At 36.8% G+C, this 26259-nt stretch overlaps 1 protein-coding gene across 6 annotated transcripts in view; it reads right to left on the bottom strand.

Annotated features, from left to right (window-relative positions):
* PPP4R4 (protein phosphatase 4 regulatory subunit 4) overlaps nt 1-26259 on the bottom strand; it is a 104564-nt gene that overhangs the window by 41055 nt on the left and 37250 nt on the right. For 4 of the 6 annotated variants that reach the window (XM_070775619.1, XM_019983748.2, XM_070775620.1 and 1 more), the window contains exons 3-11: nt 23607-23709; nt 10025-10172; nt 9474-9547; nt 7636-7742; nt 6393-6500; nt 5384-5505; nt 2634-2756; nt 986-1155; nt 23-142 (exon numbers count right to left, since the gene is read on the bottom strand). In XM_070775619.1, the coding sequence (XP_070631720.1) occupies nt 23-142; nt 986-1155; nt 2634-2756; nt 5384-5505; nt 6393-6500; nt 7636-7742; nt 9474-9547; nt 10025-10172; nt 23607-23709 (1075 nt within the window). Of the gene's footprint in view, nt 1-22; nt 143-985; nt 1156-2633; nt 2757-5383; nt 5506-6392; nt 6501-7635; nt 7743-9473; nt 9548-10024; nt 10173-12097; nt 12194-12957; nt 13323-13428; nt 13533-23606; nt 23710-26259 lie in introns of those variants that run through there. The other 2 variants (XM_070775622.1, XM_070775623.1) reach the window with 2 other exon arrangements.

Here is a 26259-nt window from a genome sequence, read left to right as displayed (position 1 = left end):
GTTATCACTTTTCCAGACTTACTTCATAAAAGCAAATAGCAATAGTATATCTGACTGGTACTTCAGGGTCATGACAAAGGCAGAAGAATGTAGAATAGAGTTCCATGTGGAAGTTTTTGGGATCAACAAAAACAATCATGGCCTGGAGGTGGAAGATGAATTTCGAAGAGAAAAACATGCATCAATAACAATATCATAGTCATTTCACTTAAATTGAAATCATGTTCTCTGAATCATAATTTAGTTAGAAATCATATTTGGAAGATCCAAATACATGCAGATAAATCTAACATATATGTTGCTACTGCTGCTGCTAAGTCGCTTCAGTCGTGTCCGACTCTGTGCGACTCCATAGACGGCAGCCCACCAGGCTCCCCCGTCCCTGGGATTCTCCAGGCAAGAACACTGGAGTGGGTTGCCATTTCCTTCTCCAATGCATGAAAGCGAAAAGTGAAAGTGAAGTCGCTCAGTCGTGTCCAACTCCTAGCGACCCCAGGGACTGCAGCCTACCAGGCTCCTCCGTCCATGGGATTTTCCAGGCAAGAGTACTCGAGTGGGGTGCCACTGCCTTCTCCCACAATAAACCATAATTGTGTAAAATAACCTAATTTGTACACTTTTCCTAAGTAAAGTATACATTAACCTCTCCTTATCTCACTTTTTTCCTCCTAAGCAACCTGACCAACACCCCAAATACAGGTGTCAGATTGCTAAAAAGTCTGGAGGAAAGCTATGAAAAAATCAGGAGGCATGCAGGTTTGTGGAAGAAACCAGCCAACCAGTTCAGAGAAATACTTTCACTGGCAGCTTTATGGTCCAAAATGTAGAGTGACATATATACATAGAGACAAATATAAATTGCACCAATATATACCAGACATAATGCTAACTAATAAGTATCAAATATGGCAATAATTTTCAATGTCATCTATTCACATATTTTATAATTAAAATGTGCAGCCACTACAAATGTATAATGTATTACCGGAAAGTTATAAGCACAGTTCTTCCGTACTGAAATATATTTCTTCTCCTGCTCTAAGATTTGGGGTGGTATCTGGTTTTCATTGTGTCCATTTTCCTGTTGCAAACCCAATGTACAAAGTTTCTTATAAAACTCCAAAAATCTCAAGTGTTGATCTGGAGTAAAAATTCCTAAAACACATGTAAAACCTTTGATCAACATTTTATTTGAAAACAAAAATTGAAGAGAGAAAAGCAAAGTGCAGTAAAAACATAATTAGAATCAGATATTTAAACAAATGGTTGGAAATCATAAGTAAAAGTAATAATGAGAAAAGAAGTACATGCAGATAAATCTAACATATATGCTGCTACTGCTGCTGCTAAGTCGCTTCAGTCGTGTCCGACTCTGTGCGACCCCCTAGACGGCAGCCCACCAGGCTCCCCCGTCCCTGGGATTCTCCAGGCAAGAACACTGGAGTGGGTTGCCATTTCCTTCCCCAATGCATGAAAGCGAAAAGTGAAAGTGAAGTCGCTCAGTCGTGTCCAACTCCTAGCGACCCCAGGGACTGCAGCCTACCAGGCTCCTCCGTCCATGGGATTTTCCAGGCAAGAGTACTAGAGTGGGGTGCCACTGCCTTCTCCCACAATAAACCATAATTGTGTAAAATTATCTTCTTTCTACTGTGAAGAAATCTAATGGGTCTTTACCCTTTGTTAATTTTAATAATATTTTCATTTTAATTTTGATAGTATAAACTGTGTGATGCAGGAATTATACCTGCATTAATTTCTGCAGCATGTACCACAGTATATACCACTAATGAATAATTACAATAGTAATATAGCAGCCATTATTACTATTTATTTCCGGTAAATATTTTAAAGTTGCCTACAGAAAAGACATGCACATATCTCTGCAGAGAAGGAGCTTAAAAATGGGATCTGAGGGAATTCTCTGGTGGTCAAGTGGTTACGACTTGGCACTTTCACTGCCAGGGACCTGAGTCTGATCCTTGGTTGGGGAACTAAGATCCCAGGAGCTGTGTGGCATAGCAAAAAAAAAAGAGCCCTAAAAAAAAAAAAAAAGAGCCCGAAATATGAAAGACAGCAAAATAAACCTAAAATACTTTTGATCAATGACTGGTTCCATATTCATATACTATCTTAGAGAGCTAGTAACTCAACAAATATTGCAATACTTTTTTCAACAGTCTATTGAAAGCCACATAAAAATATTTTTTGCTATGCTAGATTGTTACAATTAATGCTTACATTATTTTAATAAGAGAGAACTGAGTAATACAGTTAAAATGCCAAGAGTTACAGGTATTATTCTACATTCTAATTTGAACTGCTTATGTGATATATTAATCATTCAAAAAAATTAATAAGGGTATACTATGTAACAATAGTTAATATACCTAAACTTCTATGATCAAATGTCAACTAATATAAAAGATAAGATATTCAGAAACTTAAAGGGCTATGTCTACTTCACTCCTCCACTGTTCTTTCACACAGGTTCTATCAGTGAAAAAGTCATTGGATGTTACACACTTATAGGGCAGGCTTTACAACTGAAGAACTGTGGTTTAGGGGCTAACGTATAAGGTAACAGAAAAAGGAAAAATTCTCTGTAATCTTGACATTCTTAGCACATATCATACCATATAATCCATGGCATAGTTTTCCTAAATGGAAAGATAAAGAAATAAGAATTGATTCATCTGCTTTGAAAGATTTTTCACAAAATGATTTCACTACGGGAAGTATAGTTTGACTTCTGTCATCTGAAAAACAAGAATAAAACAGAGTTTAGATCCAGTTGCCCACACTGCAAATGTGCAAATTACTGTATACACACAAAGTTCAGAAAGAAAAATTACTATGTTAGTCTCAGAGTAACAGAAAATATCTGACAGCAATGATGATGGAGGTATGATATAAAGAGGAAGTGAGAAGTGAGTGGAAATCATCAAGAACTTTAGTCAAGCTAAAGAGTTTGTGGGCTCCCCTTGTGGTTCAGTGGTAAAGAACCCTCCTGCCAATGCAGGAGTTGTGGGTTTGATCCCCGGGTGGGAAAGATCCCCTGGAGAAGGTAATGGCAGCCCACTCCAGTATCCTTGCTTAGTGTTAGCATTCTTATAGCCATGTAGACTATACCATGCTGCATTTTATCATTTTATTTTTGATGTATTTTAAAAGTTAGTTCATATTACATTCTGTATAATGAATGTCTTCGCTTTTACTTCTTACGTGACTCTTTCTAAGAAACTTCTTTGAGTTTTTGCTTCTTTGATTCTTTGACTGTTTGCTTACTCATAAGTTTCTGATATTATCAATATTTCAGTTTTGATTTCAAATACTCCCTGAATTTCCCACAGTTCTCTTAAACTTTCAGAAAAGAATTACTACTTTATTAGGGTCAAACCAGTCAATCCTAAAGGAAATCAACCCTGAATATTCATTGGAAGGGCTGATGCTGAAGCTCCAATACTTTGGCCATCTTATGCAAACAGCTGACTCAATGGAAAAGACCCTGATGCTGGGAAAGATCAAAGGCAAGAGAAGAAGGTGGCACCAAAAGATGAGATGGTTAGATAGCATCGCCAACTCAAAGAATGAATTTGAACAAACTTCGGGAGATAGTGAAGGACAGAGGAGACTGGTATGCTGCCATCCATGGCATCGCAAAGAGTCAGACATGACTTAGCGACTGAACAAACAACAAAATTAAGAGTGTGACAACACTAAGTAAAATTTTGTAACAGGATTATTGGTATTATTATTACCGCTATTATTATCATCACATTTTAGCACCATATCTATTGTTTTTACTAATAACATTCATCCAACATTTACTGAAATTTCTTAGAGAACAAACATTAACAGAAATAGAAAAGTGAATGATAAATGGTTTCTGAACTTATGAAATTCAGACCAGCAAAGAAATCAAGCCCCCAAAATATCATAAGACAATGTGATCATTATTTAAATAGTATAAGGCTGCTGCTAAGTCACTTCAGTCGTGTCTGACTCTGTGTGACCCCAGAGACAGCAACCCACCAGGCTCCCCCGTCCCTGGGATTCTCCAGGCAAGAACACTGGAGTGGGCTGCCATTTTGTCTGCAACTATTTTTGCAAATATTCTAGGTTTTGTAGTTTATCTGTCACAAGTACTCAACTCTGTCACTCTGGCACAAAATAGCTAGAGACAACACAGAAACAGATGAGCGTGGCTGCACTCCAATAAGCTCTATTTACAAAATGGGTAGGAGTGGGATTTGACCCACAGGCCATAGTTTGCCAACCCCTGGCATAAAGGGATTTAGAAGTCGTCAGCAAGGACACTGGATCTGAACTGGGCACTGAAGGAGAAGCAACTGGCTAGGAGGAAAATAGAAGGAAGAGTGAAAAAAGAGAACATGGAAAGCCTCGAGGTGCAAAGAATTTGATGTGCCAAGAAAATGGTGAGTGGGGTTAGAGCACCAGAGCCAAGAGAAGCAGGGAAGAACGGCAGGAAATACAGCCAGGAACACATGTTAAGACAGATCTGTGACAGCTGAGTGTGCGGCAGGAAAGGTCCCAGATCAGAGGTGATCTCTGGCTCTAGCTTGGATGCCTAGGGGCGCCCCATTATTAGGACATGGACAGTCGTTCATTCGCTTCTCAGGTACTGCTGTTTTTAGTCCTCTGGTGCACCACATGGCTTAAATTATTATTCTGTAACATCCACACAACATAATTGTCCACATTGCAATAATTTTTAACAGATTCTCCTAACTCAGTTAAAACACTGTTAATCCTACAATTACACAATAGTGTTTTGCACCTGAGTACTGGACATCTGTCCTTTCAAATTACACCCTACCAAAATAGTCAATTGGAAGGATAAAACTAATGTCCAACATTCATTAAGAATCTAGTCACACACAAGAGCAACTAATCATCTCGCTGACTTGATCTGTGTAACACAAAGAAACACCTCCTTACCGATTCCCACCCAAATACCCCGCCCAGACTTCTCTTCTTGCGACCAGGAGATTTCTAGCATTAAAATATAAAATAGAGGAAACTAATATTGATATTGCTTCAGTCAAGATCTGTCTTACGATCAGTTAGTTGAGCAAGTTAAAAGCTAACCCACCAACACAAATTCTTATTAGCTCTCCACACTAGTCAGTTACATGCTGATGAGAGGAGAGAGAGAGGTAGGGAATATACACCACCACCAGGTGCCAGGAGGGGAAAAGTGGCAGCAGAGAGCACTCAAAGAGGAAGGACCACAGCAAGAGAGGGGAAGGGACACCTCACTCTCATCAGGAAGACTTACTATACTGCAGCCAGCTTCCTCCTCTACTAGTGACACGGGACAGGAAAACAAAATGCTTTCAGAAGCAAAGCTATGGAGACTCACCTGTATCAAATATGTCGAGCAGATTAACCAAAGTTTCAAAGGCTGCCAGCCGCACACTGCTGCCTTCATCCCTAGAAAGTTCTATTAATTCAGGGAGCACCACACTTTTGGTAAGTTCTGTCCTGCACAATAAGCAACAGAAGAAAACAAATCAAATCAATAAATTTTTGGTAAGAACTCGATTAAGGATCAGTTGCTGAGCTGCATGCTGCATAAAATAGGAAAAATCATGAGGATAGGGCTCCTGCTCTCTGGAAGCTTGCTGTCTGGCTAGAAAAGAATGACAGTTTAAATATAAGAAATATCCATGGTAATTGCATCATTACTTTTACAGCTTACAGTAGCTGCTCAATATATACTCACTAAGTGAATGTATTTCCGTGACAACTAACATGGTTGAACAATGAGGCTGAATACATGTGTATTAACCACTTGTATTTCTTCTTTATGAAGCATAATATTCATTTTCTTTGCTCATTTGCTGTTTCAAAGAAGTTCAATGGAAATAAGGCATCATTGTGGACCTACATGTATGATGCAAACATTTTCCCTCTTCATTAGTTCCTCTCAGCATACTGGATTATAGGTGAGGAATTTTTTCAGGAAGGAGATGCAAGGCGTATAATGCCCAAACTAGTAGATTTATGAGACTATCATTCTCTTGTCTCACAGCCAGAAGTATACGGAATAGAAGTCGAAGGACAGCCCGATCCTATTACCTTTGTAGGAGTCCATATTTACCAGTTTAAATGCTGGTAATTACAATCTAACCCTGTCATGATGTCAAAAGGGGGTAAAATATAGAAACAAAAAGGTGAATGAAATAAGCAAGCTTCACTTTTATCTCTTAATACAAACACATCAGAAGGTACTTACTATGATCACTTTTAAAGATCATAAAAAGTTTAGTTCTTCAAATAAATGCCTGTTTTCATGGAATATAGAACAGGATACACATGTCTGACAATCCAGAAACAAAAATGTGACAAGAAATTGAAAGCATACTTACCCAATGCCCTGAGCTATATTTTCTAATTGCCGACACATGCAAGATCGAACTTCATATTCTACATCTTGACAGAGTGATTTTACCAAGGGAAGTATTTCTCTTTTAATGCTGAGAGAGAAAAGAAAGAATCATGCAAATAAGTATTTGAGTAATTAATATTTTCAAGAAATTATCCTTAAAATCTTAGCTTAATAACAACATACTTTATTTTTTTTTTAAAGGGAAACAAAAATTAATTATTTGAGCTGTCCAGAGTTTAAATTCCACATGCAGTAGATTATACCACTTTAATATAGAGCTTTATAGTTTACAAACCAGTCAATCCTAAAGGAAATCAACTCTGAATATTCACTGGAAGGACTGATACTAAAGCTGAAGCTTCAGTACTTTGGCCACCTGATGCAAAGAGCAAAAGACCTTGATGCTAGGAAAGACTGAGAACAAGAGGAAAAGAGGGCAACAGAGGATGAGATGGTTGGATGGCATCATTGACTCAATGGATATGAGTTTGAGCAAACTCCAGAAACTGAAGGACAGGGAAGCCTGGCATGCTACAGTGCACGGGCTCGCAGAGTCAGACATGACTGAGCAACTGAACAACACCAGTTTACAATGTATATTTATATGTGTGATTACATTTGCATGTTAACAGCTACTTTAATGATGACAGAATCTTTTAAAAATAAGGGTTAATTTGGAATTGGCAGCTAAAACAAAAAGGCTATGGCCAAGTGGACTATCTGATTATAGCAGCTATCAACCAAAATATTCTTCGATTTTAAAGCTCACTCTTGCGTCATAATTACAGAACATTCCATTCCTTCCACTTGGTATTTATCATCTATGCAGAAAGTAGCGAATAAATTATAAACAATCTCCATTAAACCTCAAAATAAGATAAATTATTCAACATAATAATTCATAGCAATAATGGAAAAGAGCAGAAATCTATTTTTACATCATATTTATCAATTTTTAAAGATTAAAGATATGCTATCCTCAAAACTACACTAGGTACGTGATGGAAATGACTAATATGGGAAATAAGAAAAAAGTTACCCTTACTGATTTTGAAAAGCCAAATCAAGAAGAAATGCATCTGAACAGTAGATTTCAGAGATTTCTATATTCTATAAATTTGAATCAGTTAAAGTGTATACAGTACGGAGTAGTACAAATATAATTATTAAACATATAGTCATTAAACATTTTAGTAGACAAAAAATTATGTACAAATACTCACGCAAGGGCATCAAATTTGTTGGTCAATTTTCCTAAAATTTTACAACTAACTAAACGAGACTGGACTGTTTGGGAAAGTTGTGCCTTGGAAACGAGTGGATTCAAAATCTAAAAAGAAAAGATTTAGAGAACAAATTTACAAAACTTTATATATTCCTGACATTAATGTCAGCTATTTTCTTCAAAGAACATTTTAATATCCTAAATATTTTTTACAGAACCTCAGTTACATTTTGAGGTCCATGGTTGTTCATCACCTGGATCACTACACTTTCTGGATTATTAAGAATGATGATAAATCATGCAATCAAAAATAATCAGGCACACAAAAAATTTAATTAAGGCTTATGGTGAATTCTCTAATGATCTGTATGTACACACAGGGGTGAAACATTCATTTCTCAAAAGAAAAAAGCAGTTAATTATTAGATACTGTGAAATTTGTTTTTGTTCCATATAGATTAATTTTTATATTTGTCCTCATGGGAAATAGATGGGGAAACAGTGGAAACAGTGTCAGACTTCATTTTTGGGGCTCCAAAATCACTGCAGATGGTGACTGCAGCCATGAAATTAAAAGACGCTTACTTCTTGGAAGGAAAGTTATGACCAACCTAGATAGCATATTGAAAAGCAGAGACATTACTTTGCCAACAAAGGTCCGTCTAGTCAAGGCTATAGTTTTTCCAGTGGTCATGTATGGATGCAAGAGTTGGACTGTGAAGAAAGCTGAGCGCCGAAGAATTGATGCTTTTGAACTGTGGTGTTGGAGAAGACTCTTGAGAGTCCCTTGGACTGCAAGGAGATCCAACCAGTCCATTCTAAAGGAGATCAGCCCTGGGATTTCTTTGGAAGGAATGATGCTAAAGCTGAAACTCCAGTACTTTGGCCACCTCATGCGAAGAGTTGACTCATTGGAAAAGACTCTGATGCTGGGAGGGATTGGGGGCAGGAGGAGAAGGGGACGACAGAGGATGAGATGGCTGGATGACATCACCGACTCGATGGACATGAGTCTGAGTGAACTCCGGGAGTTGGTGATGGACAGGGAGGCCTGGTGTGCTGCGATTCACGGGGTCACAAAAAGTCGGACATGACTGAGAGACTGAACTGAACTGAACTGAACTGAAACAAAACATTGTAACTTCAGGGACTTCTCTGGTGTCCCAGTGGTTAAGACTCTGTGCTTCTAATGCAGGGGGCCAGAGTCAGGGAATTAGATCCCACATGCCACAACCAAAACCCAGCAAAGCCAAATAAATATATAAACTTAAATGCTATTGCTGATGAAAGTCCAGGCAAACATGCATTTTCTCATATTACTAGTCGAAAGTATTAAGAATATTAATGCCTTCTAACCTAATAATTCCATTTTTGGGGAAGTTACAGTTAAGGAAATTGTCCGAAAAACAGGAAAAGCTCTACGGAAATGTTCACTATTGCCTTACTTGGATAATAAAACACTGAAAACAGGCTTAAGTATTTCATAAATAAGTAAAATATTTGTAGCTACTACCAAATGAGTGATATGAGAAAATAATAAAGAAAATAATGCTACATGAAAAACATATATAAATTCATTATGATCACTAACATGTCAAACAGCACCATATACAGGGAAAAAATTCTGAAATGAAAATACATCGGAATGCTAAAAGAAGCAAAGTACAGAATCATGATTTTTCTTCCTTCTATATTCTCTACTACTCAAGTTTTCTATAATGAATATGCGCTGCTTTCAGAGTAGGAAATAACTATTCTTTTTGAAATACCATTTTTATCAAAAAACAAAAACCTTAGAGTAACTTAAATATTAAAATTTATATATAGAAGTTTTACCTCATGCCTTAGGGTATCTTTGGGCAATACTTCTATCACAGACAGAAGAGTCTCCAGCCATGCGTTGCTGACACCTGAATGACAAAGACAAAACATAAGTTAACTATCTCACAAATTCAGTTTCAACTTAGCCATTAATATTTACAACAAACTTTAATTATAAAATAGCAATAATTAAATTATCTTTATTGCTACCATAAGAAGTTTCTCTGCTTTTCTGTCTTAGCCAATATCTGGAAAACACTGATATTTTAAAAAATAATATCAAGGGGTTATCTTCAACCCAAAGTGTACTTTTTTCTTATACTATAATTAAATGTAAGTGTTGTATAAGAAGCAAATCTAAGAAGAAAGCATAAACTATGGGTCTTCAGGCTTCAAACAGCACTGAATTTTGTGGATTGTTCCAAAATGAGCCATCATGAATTTTAGTCACACCACTGACCAACTCTTAGGGAGAACAGCCTCACTCAATTACCATGACTCAAAGATCACAGCCACATATGAGCGACAATTAGTACACGTAGGATGAAGCATGCCAGGCCCCTGACCTGCGTCCCTGTGCTCCAGGTGCAGTAGGATGACTTGGAGGAAGGAGTGGGCATAGGTATGAACGGACACCGATTCGTCCTGCAGGATGGTCAAAAACGACACTGCAGCCGTTAACTGCATTTCCACCCCTGCAACATGCAGGGCTTCCTGTATAATCAGAAAGAGTTTGCTATTACAGAGATGAGAGATCAGAAGTTATAATTTTTTTTTAAATCCAAGGTCATAGAAACCAAACAGTCATATTCTACAAAATAACTATATATGACCTTTAAGGATAGGTACTTCTTCTTAATACTTTATTTAAGAAAACTACATTAATCTGCTCCTGATTGTTTAACTCATTAGACCACATAAAGTTTTAAATGTCTTAGATAATTTATAGCACTCCATTGTTTTACTGCATAAAAATCACAAAAAGTACATACACCTTTAGATAATAGAATTGGCATTTTAACAGATCTCAGTTTCTGTTTTCCTATTTGTATTATACAGTTTGCCACCCCACCGAAAACAATAATGCCAAAACTTAGACAACTGCATGTGTTTTTATTACTTGTATTTCTGCTTCAAAAAATAAATATTATGCATTTTACTATAAAAAAGGAATACACTTATGATTGTGAAAATGTATTTTCCCCTTTAAACAAGTGACAAGAACACAAATTACTATGAAATAAACTGTTTTAAAAAGAATTTTGCTTAATATAAGAATGTTTTTAAAAATTATATTTGGCAAAACTAATACAATTATGTAAAGTTTAAAAATAAAATAAAATTTAAAAAAAAATTAGTTATATCCATAACCATCTCCATTCACCTTTTAAAGTCAAAGTCTACATTAGAATAGTTTAACAAATCAAAGAGTAAAACAAAAGAAAACCTATCTTTCATATAAACCTCACCAAGGTCTCACCTGTATTTCTCTAGAAGACTATGTAGATGTGCATAACATAAATATAGCCAAAAGCATTACTTTGTTTCATCAATTACGGTAACTACTGGAATTTCCCCTGTATGCCTATTTTTATAACTAATAAACTTGGTAGAACAAGATGTGGAACTTGCATCCATAAAACCAAGTTTCATATCTGCGATGTTAGGAAAATTAGTCTTTCTGCATTATTTCCTAATATATAAAACATAGATATGGCTTCATCTTCTTAAAGATTTGATTTAAATCATTTACATAGAAGTTTTATGACTTACCAACTTGTGCAAACTGAGCATTTACATAATGACCACTGTATATCCAACTGTCTCCTCTACAGCACCCTTGGATATCTGGTAAGAGTCTCATCACCTGAACCCATCTCTCCCCAAAACCTGTTCCTTCTCCTATCTTCTCCAACTCAGTAAACAATACAGGATAACTTTGTCCTTCCAACTTTCAACCCTAAAACTCTGGAGTCATCCTTAACTCCTCTCAGTTGCTTACTTCCCATAATCAAATGAGCAGTCAATCCTGCCCCAAATCTGACCATCAATCACCTTTATCACTACCATGCTGGTCCAAGCCACCATCATCTCCAGCCTGAATTACTTCAATAACCTGCTCATCAGCATCTGATTCTATCACTGCCTCTCTATTATCTATTCTTTACAGCAGCCAGAGAGATTCTTCTCAAGTCAGATCATGTCACTTTTCCACTCAAAACTTGCCAGTGGTTTTCCAACTCACTCAGAGGAAAAGTCAAAACCCTTTCAATGATTTACAAAGATCTGCCTCCCAATTTCCTCTTTTCCCAGATTTCCACACAGTCGGCTCTCTGAACTCCCTCAAGCCTCTACTCTCATCACCTTTTCAGTGAGCCATTCCCTGATGATCCTATTTTAAACTGAAAGCCACCCCTCCGCCCCAGCCCTCACCATGACCCAACTGGGTTGATCATCACCATTATCCAACATACAACACAGTCATTTGTTTACAGTCTATCTCCCACGTCTAGAACACAAGCATCATGACTACTGAATTTTTTTGTCTGATTTTGTCTGATTCACTACTGTATCCCCAACTCCTACGGCACACAGCAGGCATTCAGTGAGTAATTGCTGGATGACTGAATATCTCTTACCCTTTCACCTAAACTTCCTGCTCTTGTGGCTCTCTCCCTTCACACACTTTGTCCACATCTCCTAAAAGTTGGCTTCAAGAGATTTTGAAGTGAGTCCTAAAGATTAGGGATTGGGAGAATTAGATATAAGGCAAAGCAAAAATGGATCATATAGAAATGCATTCTCAATTCTCTATCATGTCAGTATGGAGATGTTCCTGCCATTTTCCCTACCCCAATGTCTCTGTAACCGTGATTTAGACCATGTACCCAGAGTCCTTAATTCAGCATGGTGGGACCACTGCCAGGCATCAGACTAGGAGATAACACATGTCATTCTACAACACTGAAAGACACAGAGCTGTCAAGCATCTTGCTCAAGGCCAGCATGCTTGTCATCGGCAACTCTAAGACTTAAGCTTTGTTGGCCTAATGCCAAAGCCAAGGATTGAATTCTTTCTCACAGACTCTGCATTCCTCGTCACCATTTACTAAGGCATGGCTTACATCAACCCTGAGTCTGTAGGTGGTAGTGTCAGAGACTTGGCAGATGCCTACATGGTGGGGTTCATTCCCAGAAAACTGATCACATATTAGGGTGGCTGATTTCTGTTGCATTTTGTTTTAAACTTTTGTACCACACACACATATGTCATTTCACAAGCTTTTTTCAATTATGTATCTTAAGAGTTCCAGGCTGAAAAGAAAAAGAGAAGCAATGATAAGGTGTAAAGCAGAGCAGCAACTGGTCTCTGAAATAACCCTCCCACATCCCCCTCTCATACTGTTTCCCAAAAAAGCCATTTGCTCCAAACTAAGAATTCTGGATTTGGAAAACACTTCTAGAAGATTTGATGTGGCCAGGATACATCACTTACAGGTTTCAGAAGGCACAGCTTTTATTTAGAAACAGAAAGCACTTTGCAAAGAAATATTTAAATAAATTGTGAGGGCCACAGTGTGCATTCCAGTTCACATGAGTCTGCTGTTTTAAGTTCCAAGAGATGTGATTCTGCCCCTCTTAAAGTCATTAAGGTCCTGGGTTTTGGACGTGTGCGAACTTTATGCAAAGGAGGAACAGGAGGAGTTCTCCAACTTCACATCTTCTTACTGTATTACTTAGTCTTGACTCCCGCAGCAACATATGCCCCAACTATTTTGCATTTAATTTTCGAAAAATCCTCAAGTCTTATCAGGATTTGGGTTTTTCTCTTGTTGTGCTGACTTCAACATCTGGGACTGTCCACTGTTAAGAAACCAGCACAGACTAAGAGACTTCATCAATGCTAAAATTCAATTGATTTCTAAACATATTTTTCTGAAACATAATACAATAAGAACGTGATACTTACCAGTTCCTGTTTCTCCTCCACAGAGTCACACCCTCGGGACAAACATAGTGAGATCCATACTCTCTGGGTAAATAAGTGTGCATCCTCATGGACCTTGGAAGACACTGAAAAGTAAATTCCTCTATTGCTTAAGTGCATGCCTTAATGCCGGTTACTGTTCCTCTTACATACTATCGTGTGGCTGGCATTCCAACTCAAATTCCTCAAAAATGAAATAAGACATTTTATAAATGAGTGAATGGTACACTTTCAAATTTAAAAAAACAAGTCCCACTCAAGGAAGGAAAATGTACTAGACACTTCTGTGTTTCAATTCAGTCTTTAGTTAGCATGAATGCTGCAAGAAAGCATTTTGTAGACAACGTAATACAGTCCCTGCAGAGAAGGAAACTGCTGCTTCCAATAACCCCACATCATACGCATCCAGAAGACCTTTCTCTTTACAGTCACAACACAGAGAAGCATAAGTAAATCACTGGCTTATTCCAAAAGAGCAAATATTTTGAGTCCACATATTTGGAAACTAAACTTTTAAAATAAATAAACGTATCTACTGTAAAGACTGCTGTTAAAGGTAAAGGAATCCTAAAGTTACAAAGTATCTTTGTATATTTTTAGAGATAACATCACTGATTATTTTGAAATTAAATAATAGGGAGTTAAGTATGAAAATACTAACCTGGGGCAGATATTAAAATACTAACCTAGTATTTATATTTTATATTAAAATATTAACCTATGACATATAAAATATCTGGGGTTCTGAGAGTCACAGTATGGGAATTTTTAGTACCTAACAGTAATAGTGAACAACTCTTTTTACTATATAATTATACTATTTATAAAAGACTTTAGAACTGATTTAAATATGAATCATTGGAACGCCAACCCTGAAATATCTTTAACAATTTAACTACAGTATCTCATTCACTCCCTGATCACTCACTGCCATGTTCCACACTTACATGAAGGATGGGGAGAACTAGTTGAGAGTATCAAAAATCAAATTCTGAGAGGGGAAAATAAAGAGGAGGCAGCAGACAGGAATAAAAAGGGTGTGTTTTACCCTCTTTTAATCTGTTTCAGTGATCAGCAAGGTTCATGAGGAGGTACACATAAAAATATCAGAAGATCTCTTTCCAAAAAAGGAAATAGCTGTACCAATAGAAACTATCACTAGATGACTGCAAGCATGCAATGAAGTATCCAGCCATGCATAATCACCAGGACACCCAAAAAGATCAGTGCATTTCAAGACCACGGTTCTGAAACGGAACTTTGAGCTGGAACAACTCTGTCATTTTTCACACATAATAAATCAGACTCATCAGAAATTTCATGATTTACACTTGAACTGTAAATAAAAATTTAAAACACTGCAAAAAAAGGATGTGCCCATTTCAAAGAAATAACTAATGGACACAAGAGCTATAAATAACCATTTCAAATGTTCCACTTTATTAAACATTTTTTTGAAAAAAGAAATTATAAACGGTTTACAGGGGGAGATGGCACTGGAAAGTGTGACACATTTCTATAAGCAAGTAATGCCTTCTTTTTTCTCTAGTCAGTCACTTTCCCCTTCTATCCTAATCTCTAAGCCAATGAAAGTCTAATTTTGATAGTATAATTTTAATTTCAGTCACAGCTATTTATTAAGCTGCTGTTGCTATTTAGTTGCTCAGTGGTGTTTGACTCTTTGAGACCCCATGGATGGCAGCCCACCAGGCTCCTCTGTCCATGGGATTTCCCAGGCAAGAATACTGGAGTGAGATGCCATTTCCTTTTCCAGGGGATCTTCCCAACCCAGGGATTGAACCTGCATTTCCCGCTAAGCAGGAGGATTCTTTACCACTGAGCCACCAGGAAACTCCTATTTATTAAGTACCAACATCACACAAAGTATTCTGAGAAACTGGAGAAAAGTCAAAGACATGTTTTCCTACCTTTGAGGGACTGCTATTGATGATATACATTCCAATATTGAAACATATCCATTTAGTTACAGCCAAGGAGCTGAAGACATAGCACAGGGCAGGGCTAGCAATGCATCTGGTCATCCTGTAAGTACGCACTCTCATTCGATTCTTTCTGCTGAAATTCCCTATATGTCCACGCACATCACTGTGAGGAAGTGGGTGGTTCCCTGTTCCCCAGTAAGAATCAACAAACAGTCACGTCTGCATCACCAAAGGAGGTTCTCTCCAGCCTCCTGACCTGCCCAAGGGGGCGTGTGGCAAAGAGCCCACCAGTGAGTGCCAAGTTCCCTTGTGTCTGGAGCTCTGAGCTACTCCAAACGGATAGCAATCTTTAAAAACGTTTTAACAGTTTAGCTGATTTTTACTAACGATTTTATCTGGTGCCCACTTCTTCCTCTGAAACTCTTGTCGAAAGTCAGCATCCTTGTGTCCCATTGCTCTTCAGAGAGCTCTTCTGAATAGAGTTCACTTGTTTCTTTGTGACCACTTCTGATGGGCTTGAGAAAAGTTACGATCATGTGAATTTTGTGAACACAAGCCATCATTGTTAGAACAGGAATGATGCTTTCCTGCACATACCTAAGTAGAAGTGGATGGGACTATTTTGTTTCTGAGCCCTGAATATGCCTTACTGTCTTACAAGCTTAACCGTACATTTAAAAGAATGCTTGTGAGACCTCATCTAGAGTGTCAAGATGTTCTGATATGGGAACATTTTCTAGGCTATCTACCTCAACACACTACCAAAAGGCTAGTAAATCCATACAGTTTTAAATCAAACAAAGACCTTTATTATGGTACAATATGTGAATATCTTCTGAGTTTTATAATTTTGCAAGGATTGTAGATCAACATATCCATAAATTATCCTTTGTATCATCCAAATGCCTAAAGTCAGAAACCATATTCAAGTAGTAATGGTGGTCCCATTATCACAGAAAAGAAAGATTTTCTAATTAAGAGATTCAGAAGTTCCAGCTCATTTTTACTGTAGGCAGGATAAAAATAACAAATGATTGAATGACTAAGAAATTTAAGTGAGAACACTGGTCTCCACTAGAATTTATCATACTGAAAGGCAGTATTTTTAGATCTATTAAGAATACTAGCTTGTGTAATTTTTATATATGTCCGGAAAACAGCTATATTTACAGTCAATGTTTTCATTGAATTTACTATCATCAAAGAATTAATGATGTTACTCTATTTTGTCTTTATGGATATACATAAAAAGATATAACACAGATATTATTTTCAGAATGCATTGTGGTCAGTGTACTTTTATTTTTGAGCTATAAACCAGAGAAGAGTCATTTTATACCATCTGTCTATGCTCTCTAAATCCTTTGGTTAATGCTACTTTTTTTTTTTCTTAGTGAACTGGAAGAATAAGTTACACAATTTTATGCTTCCTTTCCTGTAAAAACTACTCATAAGATCAATTCTGGCCCTGATAAATTTTCTCCATCAATCTGACATTACAGGAATAACTTCACTTTCTTCTTCACCTTACTTCACATCAGAGTGTCCTTAAATGCTTAGCCTGTCAGTAGAGACCTGCTCTACTGTGGGCTTTTTATGACCTGCAGGGAGTCTGGAACATCATGTTCTGCTTATTATGTAGAACTGTGTTGCCTTTACAAAACCCTTCTTTTTTCAAGAACTTAACTTTTAACTTTTCTCAGAAAACATCTCGGGCAGTGAGGAAGACAGGTACTTTTATTTTTGAAGTACAAACCAAAGGAAAAGGCAATTTGTATCATCTCTGTGCTCTTTAACTCTTTTAGTTAAGACTATTTCTTTTTTCCTTGGTGTATTGTAAGAATAAATTATATAATTGCATGCTTAAACAAAATATTATAGTCGAACAGAATTTTTTCAGCCTAGATTTTCTCAACTGTCAAACAAGAATAAATATATGGCATGGAATTGTTAAGAAGTTTAAGAGGATATATCTAAACTGCTGAGCACAAGGCCTGGCCCACGGGGAGGGTTCTTCACTTTACTATCTTCGTTGGATCCACATCTCTGTACCACTTGAAACAGAACTTAAAGAGTAGGTAAAACTTTCAGTAACAAACATATTTATTTACATAGTAAAGGTTGTCTATAAAAAATTTTTAATAAAATTTTTTAGATCTACTTTTATTCAGTAGATATAAAATACTCAAATAATCACATTGGGAGAAACTTATGAGAAAAGTAGAAGTGATAAATCTTTTCAGAATCAAAAGATGGGGGCACCACATATACTGATCTTATATAATCAAGTTTCATATGATTAAGTCTACTTTATCTCTTCCCTAATATGTATCTTTCTCCCACTCCTCCCCGCAAAAAAGGTCTCCCTAGAAACGTAAGTCAGCACCGTATCACTCCACTGATAGACTGTTTATACTTCTCATCCAAGAATGCCATTAGTGGTTCAGGCCAATGTGTCATTGATCTTTCAGGTAGACACTTACTGTCTCAGAATATTAAGCTCAATCAATGCTCGTTTTAAAATTATTTTTGAGTGCCTATTTTTGCCAAGTACTTTTCTACATTCTGGGGACAAAGTGATAAATCAGACTGACAAGACTTCTGTCCTGATGGAAGAAACAGAAAAGAATGGTAGGTGGGGTAGAAAGCTAGTCAGGGTCATTTTAGAGAACTGAAGGAGTTTTATTCTACCTGAAATGAGAAGTTACTTGTATTACTTTCCTCTATGTGCATGCTCAATTGCTCAGTTGTGTCCAACTCCTTGCAACCCCATGGACTATAGGCTGCCAGGCTCCTCTGTCCATGGGATTGTCCAGGCAAGAATACTGGGCTGCCGTTTCCTACTCCAAGGAACTGTCCCGACCCAGGGATCAATTCCACATCTTCTGCATCTCCTACAATTGGCAGGTGGATTCTTCACCACAGAGCCACTTTCCTGTGGTTGGTATGATAAATTAGCAAAAACTGAAAGGCTTAGAACAACAGAAATGTATTCTCTCACCGTTCTGGAGGCCATTAGTCCTAATCAGTATCACTCAGTCAAAATCAAATTGTTGGCAAGGCCACACTCCCTGCTAGGCAGGATCAGGTACTTGCCTCTTCCAGCTTCTAGTAGTCGTTGGCCTTCTTTGGCTGGTGGCCACATCACTGCAGTTCCTGCCTCTGTCTTCATGCTGCTTCCTCCTCCAGGTTTGGGTCAAACCTCCCTCTGCATTCCTCTTCTAAGGATGCATGTGCTGGCATTTAGGGCCCACCCTGATAATCCAGGATAATCTCCTTCAGTCAAGATCCTTACCCACATCTATAAAAGCTCTTTTTCTAAAGAAAGTGACATGTATAGTTCCGGGATGTGGTAGGAACTGTTCTGCCTACCACACCACTTCAGTAGTTTTCATTCAAGAAGAAAAGATATGATTGATCTCTCTGAAAGATCTTTAAAAGATCTCTCTGAAGAAAAAAATTAACTATGTGAGATGATGGATGTATTAATTCATTTGATAAGGGTGAGTATTTCACAATGTATAATATATATTAAATCATCGCATTGTATACTTTGAATATACACAGTTTTCTTTGTCAAAGTTTATTTGTTCCTAAATAAATAAATAAATATATTAATTTGTTCCTAAATAAATAAATAAATGAAAGATCCCTCTGGCCGAATGGGCTCCAGACAGCAAAAGGAGCAACAGGTCCAGTGAAGAGGCTACTACAGTAATCAGAGGAGAGATGACTAAGGCTTAGGAACTAAAATGACATATTACTTATTTATTGACATCATGATTAGCTAATGAGACAGTGGTATAGCAGTTAAGAGGAAGAACCTGGGTGTCAGACTCCTTATTCAAACCTCATCACACCACTTGCTAGTTTTGTGACTTTGGGAAAGTTAACTGACCTAAGTTGTGACCCATATAGAACTGCCATGGGCATTCAAAGAGATAAAAAATCAACAAAGAGCTGTAAAATGTTTGACAGAGTGCTTTACCCATCTTAAGACCTCAACAAATGCTAGCTATTTCTATCTGTTCCTGACATTGTACATCTTCTAATAGATGGTTTTATGCCATATCTTTTGGTTCCCAAAGTAAGTGAAAAAACAATAACAGGATCCAATAACTCAACAAGCAGAGACTTTTTTTTGTGCTTGATTTATAAAGAAGGCACTGATATCACATGGTTAATGATATCACTATTTTAAATTTTATAAAGGACCACAGTATTTTAGAAATGTATGCTGGTGAAACAAATTCTTTCACTTTCAGACAACCAAAAGTTCAAATCAAATCTTAATATCCAATATTAATTCAATGTAATATGTCATAGGAAGAATTCAAACTTAATCAACAAAGACCACAGAAAAAGCCTTCCTTTTTCAAAAGATATCCTAGGATTAAAAACAGATACAGTAATTACAGTAGACCCTGAACAACACGGTTTAGGGGTGCCAATCCTCCACTTAGTGGGAAATCCAAATAAAACTTTACAGTGGACCCTCCCTGTTTCCTAGATTTGGTAACCACATATTCAACTGAAACCTGATCATGAAGGACTGCGGTACATATTTACTGAAAAAGTTCAAGTAAAGATGGGCCCAAGCAGTTCAAACCCATGCTGTTGAAAGGTCAACTGTACATTCAGACACGTCTCATATCCAGAATTAAAGAATCTGAATAGAGGTCAAAATGTTTCCTTTCTGGACTCTTACTTAAATTAACCTTGAGATGAGTGATCTAATTGCACTATCATTCATCGTCCACTTTGGATAGAATTTAGAAAGCAAATTGTAGAATACTACGATGAGGTCAGTTCTAATCCTGCCTCTCTTTCTGCCATTTTATTTTTAACCTCAAATTCCTTCGTCTCTAAAACAGTGAAAACAGCAACCTGTTTTAAAAGCCATTTTTAAGTTAATACATTATTATAAAGATGAAATGCATATGCTATACAACAAAACAAAAACAGAATTAAAAATATTTTGTTTGGTGAAATTTTATAATATATAAGGCCAGAAAAATCTGCATCACTTCATCTGATGTTCTTCAAGGTAAAGATAAGGTACAGTGTGAGTTCTAAAAAGCTGCTTATACTACTGCTATAAATGTGAAAAGAATCTGGAGAACGATTAACTTCTTACACAAAATATTTATTATTCATGTCTTTAAATTCTCGAAAAGTGAATCAATCATAGAAGATTAGCATTAGTAAGTATTCAAATTATTTTTCCCTGTTGATGTAATAAACTATCAACCAAGACACTCAAAACCAGCAGAAACAATCCAGAAATCTGGAAGTCATTCCTCCATTTCCCACATCGGGTCTGTCATTAAGTTCATTCTATCTCAATAAATACATCTCAGATATATCCACCATTCTCTGTCATCCTAATTTGCTCTCCTGCTCCAAGCCAGCTTCACATACTACAAGGACTAGAGCTGCAACTTCCTCCCACTCCAATCTACTCTCCACACAATTAGCAAAATGATCACTGCAAAATGTTAACGGGATAAATCCTTCTCAAAGTCCTGCCCAGCTTCAAGTCTTCAAGGCCTTCCACTGTTCGAAGAAAGAATGACTCATGCACGCTCTGTCACTGACCATCTCTCTAACCTCTTCAAGTCACAACCTACCCTTACCCACTGGACTCCACCACACTTACGACCTCTTAGAACTTCCCCAACTCCTTCTGCTCTCTCTGCCTGGACCACTTGTTCTCATCTCCTCAAATGGCTGTTTCTCCTATCCCATCCCTTCAGCATTCAATTCCTCAGAGATGCTTCTTTGACCTCCCAATGCTGTTAGTGCCCTCACACTCCCAACTCCCCCACCTCCCCCTCCCCAACTTTACTCTGTTTTTCACGCTCACCCACTTGTTTAATGTCTATTTCCCGCCCCCCTAAAAAAATTCTTTGAGGGTAAGTTCTTGTTTTGTTCACCTCTGTCTTCTCAGAGCTTAGAACAGTGGGAGGTACTCAGTAAATATTTATGAAGCCATTATTACTAAATGCTCACTTTGAGACACAAGATTGCTTTTTTATAAAATTAGCTAAGAGAGTATGGCCATGCAAAAGTGAATAAAGCAGCTCTGTGTGATTTTTGTCATACTTGTATCACCTGGAAGTCACCACTCACAGAAGCAAGGCAGAATTAAAGAAGGTGTTATGCGTACCAATAAATCTTAATATTGAACATTATGATTTTAAATGATTTGCTCATAAACATAGGTTTTATTATTTGAGGTGCAGTTGCTTAAATGTTCAGCTGCCTACATTTTACATTAAACCCTCTATTAAAGTCAGTATTATTGCCCCCATTAAAAAGTCTTTCCCATTTGCTTAATTCATCAGCATTTTTACATAAAGTCAGAACCACACATTAAATAATCCCCTATGCTTGTTCTTTCATTGTTTTCCATAGTTTCTATGTCTTCCTGATACAGAATCTAATCAGGGACTGTTTTCTACATTTTATAGTAAAGGGTAAGATAGATGAGCATCCTAAATAAATGGCTGCTTGTTGATTAAAGAAATGAATGAAATCATTCAGCAATAAAGATTTTCTTAGTATAATATAGTCATTAGTTTATATTTTCCTTATATGCATTTATTTAGTTAATCTTCTGTATTATGAATTAAACTTAATATTTCTTTAAAAGGCTACTAAAATCTTGTCCTCTATAACTCAGTTACATAGTTTCAGCAGAAACATTTGATTCTTTGTATAAATACTCTCTATGTAATATTCTGTATATATTTCCATGAAATTAAAACTTTTTTTAGACATTAATATTTAATTAACTTTAATGTGAACTCTTCGGCAAACACTTTTTTTCAAAATAATTCAGAGACCTCTAAAGCTCACCACTGTCTATCCTTCACCTTTCATTCTTGCTTTATGAAACTTACAACTTGCAGCATGTTCTCTTGGCCCAGATTCAGCCTGCTCAATGCAGAGTGTACAGTGTGCTCAATATTTTGAGCTATAAATCTAATTTGCTTATGCATAATAACTCCTTGGTCAAGAGGATCTACACCTGTTCCCTTCTACAAGTGTTTAACTGGTATTCCCAGGTGACATACTAACAAGCTTAGGTCAGTTAATATCACTTCAGTTGAATGAGAAATTAAACCTAGATTGTATAGACTTAATTCCACTGAAATTACAGAATGAGCTGAGAAAAACAGACATGAAAAAGCTTCCTTTGCTTTTGAATCACATACACTACTAAAAAAAAGCAATTTCTCCATTCACCTCTATAATGTGTTAAAATATATATATATATACAAAGTATATCCATACTGTCTGAATAGAAATCTGGGCATCTTATAAAAATAACATGTTATATCCCTGATCTTCATCACTGGAAGCATGCTGTATATGCCTAAAAATAAAACCCAAGGGCACATAATAATAGTATTTTAAACACATATAAATTAATTAAAAAAAATTTTTTTTAAGTTAACAAACAGAAAGCCAAAGCAAAGTCTATAAAACTCACTATTCGCAAACAGAACCCCCAGTACTATGTAACCTCCTTGACCTCATTAGTAGGTAAGCTCCCTGAGGACCCAAAAGGCATCATCTGTTGTGTTCATTCAAGTTCTATTACAGAACACTTTGCATATGGTACAAATAAATAATAAATAGTATGCATCAGATATTTAATATTATATATTAATAATATTAAATAAAGAAAAGAAAGTTCTAGTAGATCAAACATTTTATTAGTAGCAGGAAAACTAATCTGAAGGAATTTAGAAAGGAATTAAATATAAAACTAAAACTGCAGTGGCCATAATCCAATCTTTATTTGATGATTCTTGAGCAGTCACCAAAAGGTGACTATTAAGACTATCAGTTAAATCGTATTATCAATGTTCTAGAAATACTATTAATAATATGTTTGTCAACAGAATACCAAAAAAGATTGCTATGATTTTATAAGACTAAAATTTTTTTAAGCTACTGAAAACATAATGTTTCTACTGAGAAAATGATTACAGAAAACTTTGTAGTTTAAGATCTAGATTTCTCCATTTCCATCAGCTAAGTTCTCTAAATATTTTCAAAATAATTCAAAATATTTATAATACTTCCTCCACTCAGTGGTTAGGTACAAAAGATCAGCCATCCAAAGCTCTGAAATTTTCTCCTGGCAATGACAACGTACTACTGGGAAAACATGATGAATTCAAATCTTATTTCACAGCAACTTACTCTAACTTTTGGCAAGACTCTCCGAAGTGTCTCAGCAGGGTTCTGTCGCATCAGAAATGGAAGATTCGCAATCACGCTTGTTCCCTGGATATCCTGACCAGCACTTACAAAGAAAACACAAATTTAAGATTTGTAACTATAAATTTGTGATTATAATTTACATTGTAAAAAGCATGGATTAACTTGAAAACAACTGCTTTTAATAATGAACACCAAACTTCTGACAATTTTAAACTTTAAATGCATCAATTAGATATAAAAATTAAGCCAGAGATGAAATTTCATTAGGTAAATCTTACAACAAATACATGGAGATATTAATTATGTTTATGCTAAAACATGATTATCTACACGTCTTACTGAAAAAATATTGAGACCATTATTACTTACTTTAAAATTTGACCTCATTTTCCCCTATGACCTGCCAGTTTGCTATACTTTATAAAAATAGATTTGGTAAATTTCACTATAGTAAAATACTAATAATCATAACAACAGCAGGGACAGCAACAAAATTAGCTATAGCAGAATCATACAACTTTCTTCTAGTACAATGAAACTATCTGTTGCACTCCACTGATTCCAAGTTGCCAGAAACTTAATAATATATGTACTCTATATTTTTAAAAGTCAGTAGGGTGTATTTATACAGTACCTTTTTGATACAGCATTCATTAGGTCACTACAGTGTTACCAAAACAATCTGTAATACTCTAGCCGCCTAAATACTTCAAATTCTTCTCAAGAACCATTTTCATGCAAAAACTTACTTGTTTTTAAAACATAAGCTAAGCAACATAAGTTGTGCAAGTAACTTGAAACATAGCTATAACAGATGTCATTAAATATGGTGTCACCTCAGAAAGAAATTCCACCTATCCTTAACTGATACTAATTTGAATGTTAATTACTGATGCCATAATATTTAAGTAAAAATGATTTTAGTTAACTCTCCAAATGGGATTATTTGTTAGTACACGTATATAAGGCCTTAACAAGGGGACTTCCCTAGTGGTCCAAAGGTTAAGACTCCGTGCTTCAACCGCAGAGGTCATGAGCTCAGCCCCTGGTTGGGGAACTAAGATCTCATATACCAAGTGGCACAGCTGAAAAAAAGACCTTAATATGGCTTTTTTAAAGAGTGTTTTCAAGTATTATTTTATTTGCTTCAGTGCTTTGTAAATCCTGCTAATAAGCAGCTTATTCTGACTAAATGAAGCTGCCCTGCTGTGAAAAAAAAGTCTTTTCCCTGCTGCAGTATCTCTGTTTAGTCTCTCAGTCATGTCTGACTCTTTGCGACCCCAGAGACTGTAGCCTGCCAGGCTCCTCTGTCCATAGGATTTTTCAGGCAAGAATACTGGAGTGGGTTGCCATTTCCTCCTCCAGGAGATCTTCCCAATCTAGGGATCAAACACGCATCTCCAGTGTCTCAAGCGTTGCGGGCAGATGCTTTTCCACTGAGCCACTGTTACAGTAATGGTAGCCTGCAAAATATAGGTCAGTACAATCTTTCCACTATTCTCATCACTCTCTAAGTGAATACTTTAAGAGACAAAATTCAAGAAGGAAAGAGAAGGGAAGGAAAACGGAGAGCCATGCCAAGGTGAGGAGAAGATCAAAAATGGGAAAATAAAATTGCATATAAAAGTACTACTTGCAGCTGGTTGAATGGTACATATGTGTGTGTGCTCAGTCACTCAGTCGTGTCGGACTCTTTGCAACCCCATGAACCGCAACAGGCCAGGCCTCCCTGTCCATCACCAACTCCTGGAGTCCAATGAGTAAGCGTCTTTGATTTCATGGCTGCAATCACCATCTGCAGTGATTTTGGAGCCCCCAAAAGTAAAGCCTGACACTATTTCCACTGTTTCCCCATCTATTTCCCATGAAGTGATGGGACCAGATGCCATGATCTTAGTTTTCTGAATGTTGAGCTTTAAGCCAACTTTTTCACTCTCTTCTTTCACTTTCATCAAGAGGCTCTTTAGTTCTTCTTCACTTTCTGCTATAAGGGTGGTGTCATCTGCATATCTGAGGTTATTGATATTTCTCCTGGCAATCTTGATTCCAACTTGTGCTTCTTCTAGCCCAGCTTTTCTCATGATGTATTCTGCATATAAGTTAAATAAGCAGGGTGACAATATACAGCCTTGAACTGGTAGGCGAATTGTTTACCACTGAGCCACCTGGGAAGCCCAGGTTGAAGAGTGCCCTCCCCCATAAAATGTATCTACTCCATAATCCTGGAAACTGTGAATGTTATCTTAATTTGAAAAGGGATCTTGAGATAAAGAGCTGGTCATGGATTATCCAGTAGACTATAAACCAAATAACAAGTGTCCTTAAAAGAGACATTCAAAGAAGATAGAATAAAAGGCAATCTGGCCACAAAGCAGAGACTGGAGTGATACTGCCACAAGCCAGAGAGTGCTGACAACCACCAGAAGCTGGAATAGACAAGTAACAGATTCTTCCCCAGAGCCCCTCTGACACCTTGATTTTGACTCTGTGGCTACTGATTTCAGATTCAGTTGCTATTTTTAGCAACTACTAGTTGCTAATGAAGAGACTTAGCAGTAGCAGCAGCAGCAGTTGCTAAAAAAGTACTTGCTACCTTTAGCATCCAGAACTGTGAGAGAATACATTTCTGTTG

Source organism: Bos indicus, chromosome 21 (genome assembly GCF_029378745.1).
Source record: "Bos indicus isolate NIAB-ARS_2022 breed Sahiwal x Tharparkar chromosome 21, NIAB-ARS_B.indTharparkar_mat_pri_1.0, whole genome shotgun sequence".
Taxonomy (NCBI): Eukaryota; Metazoa; Chordata; class Mammalia; order Artiodactyla; family Bovidae; genus Bos; species Bos indicus.
The sequence above is the reverse complement of the archived record's forward strand: the minus strand, read 5'-3'. Positions and strand labels throughout refer to the sequence as shown.